Source organism: Vicia villosa, linkage group LG1 (genome assembly GCF_029867415.1).
Source record: "Vicia villosa cultivar HV-30 ecotype Madison, WI linkage group LG1, Vvil1.0, whole genome shotgun sequence".
NCBI classification, from domain to species: Eukaryota; Viridiplantae; Streptophyta; class Magnoliopsida; order Fabales; family Fabaceae; genus Vicia; species Vicia villosa.
This window is the reverse complement of record NC_081180.1, coordinates 222,330,631-222,337,161: the sequence shown is the minus strand read 5'-3', so window position 1 is coordinate 222,337,161 and position 6,531 is coordinate 222,330,631. Positions and strand designations below refer to the sequence as shown.

At 34.2% G+C, this 6,531-nt stretch overlaps 2 protein-coding genes across 2 annotated transcripts; both read right to left on the bottom strand.

Moving 5' to 3' along the window:
* Positions 1-293: 293 nt before the first annotated feature.
* Positions 294-1,248, bottom strand: LOC131622933 (probable polygalacturonase). The gene is made up of 3 exons (XM_058893950.1): positions 890-1,248; positions 662-782; positions 294-559 (listed from the first exon to the last, which is right to left on the bottom strand). The coding sequence occupies exons 1-3, from the start codon at positions 1,226-1,228 to the stop codon at positions 309-311; spliced, it is 711 nt and encodes a 236-aa protein (XP_058749933.1). The 5' UTR covers positions 1,229-1,248; the 3' UTR covers positions 294-308.
* A 770-nt stretch (positions 1,249-2,018) lies between these two features.
* Positions 2,019-5,513, bottom strand: LOC131595469 (uncharacterized). The gene is made up of 6 exons (XM_058867822.1): positions 5,434-5,513; positions 5,089-5,231; positions 4,283-4,627; positions 2,782-2,867; positions 2,471-2,694; positions 2,019-2,232 (listed from the first exon to the last, which is right to left on the bottom strand). The coding sequence occupies exons 1-6, from the start codon at positions 5,511-5,513 to the stop codon at positions 2,019-2,021; spliced, it is 1,092 nt and encodes a 363-aa protein (XP_058723805.1).
* Positions 5,514-6,531: the final 1,018 nt, after the last annotated feature.

Sequence of the window (6,531 nt, the reverse complement as noted above, 5' to 3'; positions counted from 1 at the left end):
TTATAGTATATATGACACCCCATTCTATTTGATAATTCTAAAAGTGCCCTTGTTAAAAATTGCATTCAATTGCGTGTAGGAAATTTTCGGTAGGTAATTCAAATTTAGAACACATTTAAATTGTAATTTCTGATTGGGAAAGATTTTCACACAATATAACAAACCTGTCTATCCTTCAACTCTTCAGGACTCAAATCTCCACGGATGGCTCTGTTAACTTACCAGGGTTGATCCTATCTGTATTTGGCGAATTCACAGGAGCGAGAATTGTGAGGCCTCGAACAACAATGTTGCTGCATTCAATTTCTTTATATAAGAAAACTCGAACAATAATGTAGTAGATTGATAATTGATAATAGACACCGCAAAGAGAACAAAACGAACCTGCTATAAACAGAATGAACATTCCAGGATGGAGAATTAACCAGAGTGAGATTCGAAATCTGAATATCATCTGAGTGCATGATTTCAATCAGGTAAGGCCTGGTATAACTAAGCTCCCCCTTATGAAACTTTTGCCACCACACTTCACCTTGTCCATCTAATGTTCCATTGTCCCCTATTCAAATTCATTGTTAAAGGCACCAAATTTTAGATTAATCCCAAAAGCTTAACCAGATTGTACAGTTCAGTCGTCGATTCGCAATATCTCAAAAGTTACCTGTTATGACTACATCAGTGAGGTTGGTTCCGAAAATCAGACTGCTATATCGTCCGCCTTGAGTGTCCCTCCCTCGACCATAAGACGGTAAGGGCTCGATCACCGGCCACTCACTTTCATCCTAACAAATCACATCACAAACATAACATCAACATTCAAAGCACTTCAAGTACATTACATTTGCATATTCACATAGATGTGCAAGCCTAGTTAAGCTAATAATCAAACCTGAGAGGCAAGAATGACAACATCTTTATGTAGGAACAAAGTGAAATGACTGGTGAGATTGAAACTACCAGTCAACCATCTTCCTGGTGGAACATAAAGCTGAGACCCTCCGTTCGACGAGTACTGACTCAGATGATCTACCGCCGTCTGAAAGGCTCGTGTGTTCGAAGTTTGTCCATCGCCAACCGCTCCAAACTCCGTCACTGAGGCACTGTAAGCTCTGCAGCTCACAACACAGTACTCAACATAGTGCTCCTCAGCCGGTGTTTTTCGGCTCTCAACTACATTCAAGCTTAGGAAAGCAACCAATAGAGGCAGTAACAACAATAACACATCCATAGGAAAGAAAGATGAGAAATCAACAATGTTGAGCTATAGATACATGTATAGGTCTGTGTTTATTAAGCATTATATTTTGCACTTCCTCACTCCACCCACCCAACCACAAATTATATTGCTTATTCTGTCATGTGATAACATTAACAGGAATGTGATAAAGTTGCATTTAATTGGTTAAGATTAAGCAGAATTTACTGGACCAAACTATTGCATTTTGGTTGGAATTTGTTAAGTTGGTTTAGTCTTGACATGCATCTAGTGCTTAAAAGTATACGAACCTTTCCATTTCAGCATATGCATATCTTTTTTAAATTCATTTCCCTTTTGGTGGAGCATGGTCATAATTGATACTCCACTTTCAATCAACCATATATGTTAATTCGGAATATGAGTTCAAATGGATAGCTTAGCTAGTATGGCTCATAAAATTGCCACAAAGGGTGAACTTTTTCAGTTACAAAGAACCATAAATATTTCTTGAATTGTCTCATTCCCAGTATTCCCTTTATGAAAGAAACAAGTTTTACATCAACATAAACATTTGAGTATTATGAGGAGAACACGACAAAAACTAAAAATAACTAGAGACATAAGAGTAAAAATATGTAGTAGTATTTGAACTGATACAAGTGAAGTATATATAAATATATTTATATTCACAAATATCTCAAAAAAATTATATATCAAAAGTAACCTTTTATTTTTGAACTCTATACATCATTTATGCAGTGACTGTCCTAATTAACCAAACTTTCTAGCTACCTATTCTAATGAATCAGATCTAAAGAATTTAGTGGTGTGAAAGAATTTCCAGAAGAGTCATCCTAACATCAATTAAACATTTATACAAAGCTTTTACTATTTCCTCAATATCCTGAACTATATCCTCCAATTCCTTGCACTTTTTCTTCAATCTCTCAACACAACATTTCATCTCCTTTTCCTTCTTCATTTGTTCCTTCAATTCCCTAGCTGCATCCACTGTCTGCTGTAACTCACTCATACTATCTAGTTTGTTTCATTATGTGACAAAATATATGTACTCTTGAAAATTAGGTCATTTCATTTTTGAAGGTTGGCATGCTAGTTTTCTTATGTTCATCTAAAGAAAAATAATGAATTGCCATGTGGAGTTTGAAAACATGCTATCAAGTAAACATAGTCCCCACTATTATATATATAAAAAGCATGTATCATATGCGCGCAACTGCAAAGACTAACTTTGACCAATATCATTCATACCTTGAAATGCCATCAAGCAACTCCTGGTTGTTGGCGTCACGTTTCAACCCCTCCTTATATGTTTCCAAAGCCTTTTCATATTCTTTCATGAAAAACTGAACTGCACCCTTCCTGGTATAACCCTTGGTGAAGGTTGGATCAAACTCAATGCACTTCTCTGCATCCTTTAAACCTTCAGGCATTACCCCCAGTTTGGTGTAGCATGCAGCTCTGTTACTATATGCCTGAAAGAAATGAAGAATTCAACATATTAGGAACCACGTTAACACAGCCACCAGGATCGCCATTTGTATTAAAAAAAATATGAGTACCCTAGGATCTTTCGGGTTTCTTCTTAGAGACTCGGTGTAATGCTTAATAGCTTCAGGATACTTCTGCTGCTTAAAGAATTCATTCCCTGCGAGTCAATGATAACAATGAGCAGGTCGAGATCCTTTCCTTGCAGAAGGTGTATATGAAGAAGTCCTTCAAAGTTCAAACAGACATTTTTACAAACACTTTCCATGCATCCATCTCCCACATTTGAAAGTTCAAATTTACCTATTAATTTTACATTTAGCATAAACAAATTGTTGAGAAATTACAAGAAAAAAGAATCATAAAATTATATAGAAGCGTCCTGAATCGTTATTGTAGATTGAATCAGATAACCATGATCATTGACGTTGCTGCGTTGAGCTCACCTGTGTTCTGGAATTGTTGCAGTTGTGTGTGTCAGTTTTCGTTTTCGCCGATGATGATGATGATGTGGTCCGTGAGGTGAAGCTCGCGTCGGTGTTTGCGATTGCGTTGAAGATTGGAGGATCTGTAGGTTGTGCTTCTGTTGTTGATGCACCGTGGTTGGTGTTGAATCTGCTTGAAGGATAAAGTTGTGTTGATGTGCTGCAGATGGATGATGGGTTCTGTAAGTTGCGTTGCTGCGATCCGAATAGTGAGGAAAGTGAAGTTGTATGTTGGAGACTCTCTTGCAGGTTTAGATGCGTCAATGAAACAAATGCTTGAAGATTGTGGATATGTTCATTTGCGGTCTCGAGTTGAGTTATAAAATTAAATAATTTTTTTAAGCAATTTAAATTTACACCCGTTTTGAATTTAATGGGAGTAATTGATATCTGATTATAATAATATTTTTAATTTACACCCGATTTTTAGTAAATAGAGTGTAATTTGTCACATGTTAATCCTTAAAATGAAACTTTATTTGCAAAGTTGTCGTCACGTTTCTAATTTACACCCGTTTTTAGAATATCGGGTGTACAATTTTAAATTATATTGTTCTTTTTGTACTAGTGTATATAGTATACTTTACAATCAAGTTATCTAATCACATAATCCAGATAGTATACCTTTCATCGATGTCATATGAAACATCATCTAAGTTCACCAATGTGTTTAATGATTAGAGTTATAAACTAGCTCCACAACTATTTACTTTTCGTCTCCACAAACCCAAAAGTTATAGGTTAGTATTGATAATTTGGATCTCTCCAAACAACAATCAATAAAATTCTCTCATAGTAGTTCTTGAGATTATATTCATCTAATTTTATAAATAGTCTACATGTTTTTGTCAAAATCTATTTAGAACTATCAAAACAAATATAGCACCTTTCAAATCTTGGTTGTAAATCAATACCATGACATTAAATGTTTAACGTGAAAGTATTGCTAAGTGAATATTTACTCGATTCACCATAATAATACCGTAGTAAATTGTATTGCTCATGGTTATCCTTCTCTAATATTTATAGAAATTTGGGTAGCCTTAAATTCCATACAACCAGAGATCTTAATTGCATGCATGATCCTTACATTTGACATTGCCTTTGATAACTTCATCTTGGTTAATCTTGAGTTTGTCAACAATGAATTTTGCAACCCAAGTTTCTAAGATATTTTTTAGGAATACTCTTCCACTTTTGCATTTGGAAAACAATGTCTTTGCCTTCAATGGTGTTGTTCTTACTATTATACTAGACCTCACAGTGTAGTCACACTTCGTATGCTTGCAAACCACTTTACATCTCCTACCATTATTTTTAGAAAATCCAACTTTGTTGTCATTCAACATGTTATGCTCAAGTATTGGTTCTTTGAAATGCTTAAACAAGTAGAACTCCACTCCAACCTTAAAAGTAAAATTTTTAGTCAAGACACCTTCGTTATTAAACATAATAATAGTAAGTCTATTTTAACTAAAATCATCCTTTGTTTCAATATATAGTTCATTTATGAAATACTCATTTCTATTTTTTTTAAGAGTCCCACATCCGACAATATATGACCTGAACATGTCCTTATAAGTGGGGGCAATCCTCACCCTACAAGCCGGTTTTGTAGGGTTGAGTTAGGCCTAACCACACTTCTTAACATGGTATCAAGAGCCTCGTTTAAGATCTGGTGGACCACCTTCTATAGTTTTTGCTATCGGGCCACCCACCATTTATTTCCATGCTCCAGTTGTCTAGTCCTGGACGTGAGGGTGTGTGTTAAGAGTCTCACATCGGATAATATATGGTCTGAACATGTCCTTATAAGTGGGGGCAATCCTCACCCTACAAGCCGGTTTTATAGGATTGAGTTAGGCCTAACCACACTTCTTAACATTCTTTTCCCACCTCTAGTGTAATAAAGCCAAGTAGCGGTGGTGGTTTCATGAAACAGTTCCGTAGCACCATCAACATCGTGTGAGTTACCTGTTTGACCTTCATATACAATAGTTATGAAACCACCATGAAACCCAACAATCCTCTTTTTCTCACTATCATCAAAATATATACATCTAATTTATTCATCACTCAAGTCCTCTCCTGAGCCATCACTTAGGTGATCACCATCATCAACAAAAATATTTTTCCTTAGTATTCTCTCTAACATCTTTAATAAATGTTGAATTATCTACATAGACTTTTGATTCAATATATATTTCTACATCACACTTGTTGTCTTCAACATAATTTTACATTTGACATTCATCACCCACATTACTAAATGGCTTCAGGTCTTCATCTAAAGCTTCTCTTTCATGTTTCCATAATTCCATCGTATTACCATAACATCTTCTTCAAACATGGAATACATCATCTTAATTAGGCCATTTACCTCAAAAAAGGAGCATAAGTTAGAATGTTAACTTCCCCACTTTCGTACCTAAATTTCAATTTTCAAGTCTTTGACAAGTAACTTTTAGCATAGACTATAACCATAAATAGACCCTTGTTATATAAACAAGAATATAAATAACATATAAAATGTGATATAGTGTATACAAATATATATGAATACAACATAAATACAATGGCATGGAAAAATAGAATGCAAATAAATATCGTAAAATATAAGATTCACACTAATATACATTCAAATACAATACATCGCCATGTGTATATAATTCGATTCAGTACAATATAAATAAAAATGGCAATGTAAAATGAAATACAAACAATATCCTTTAATATAAACTAATACAAAATACACTAATATACAATCATATGGTTAGTTAAAAAAAAAAAGTATGAGGGGACAAACCTTTATTGCAAAGTGTTAATTTTAAATGCTGATATGTCTTCAAGAGACAAATAAATGTAACTTTTAAAGTCCTTACTAACATAAATGATCACCACTTTCAATGTTTATGATAAAATTCTAACATTCACCTCCTTCAATGCAATAATGATTTGCCTTTAATTAATTATTGTATAAGCTTAACAACAATTTCAAAAAATTCAACTATTTTAGATTGAGCCCAAAACTACATCTTAATTATAATTATGAAATAAGCTCATGTGTTTTGTGAGATATTGGATCGAATTCTAATATGGTCGAAGAGTAGTTTCTTGGTTCGACAAGATTAAGCATGAAGTCGAAGGTTATTCACATGTTTGTGTCGAAGATGCTAGGGTTGTTAACATGTTAAATTAGGTTTAGTGTTTAAACCCTAATTTGTTAAGTTAGCTTGTTTATTAAGTTGGCTTGTGTAATGGGCCTTGTGGAAAAAATCCATTAGTTAGTATGTTAGGTTTTATTATAAATAGCATACTAGACTCTCATCATTGTACACA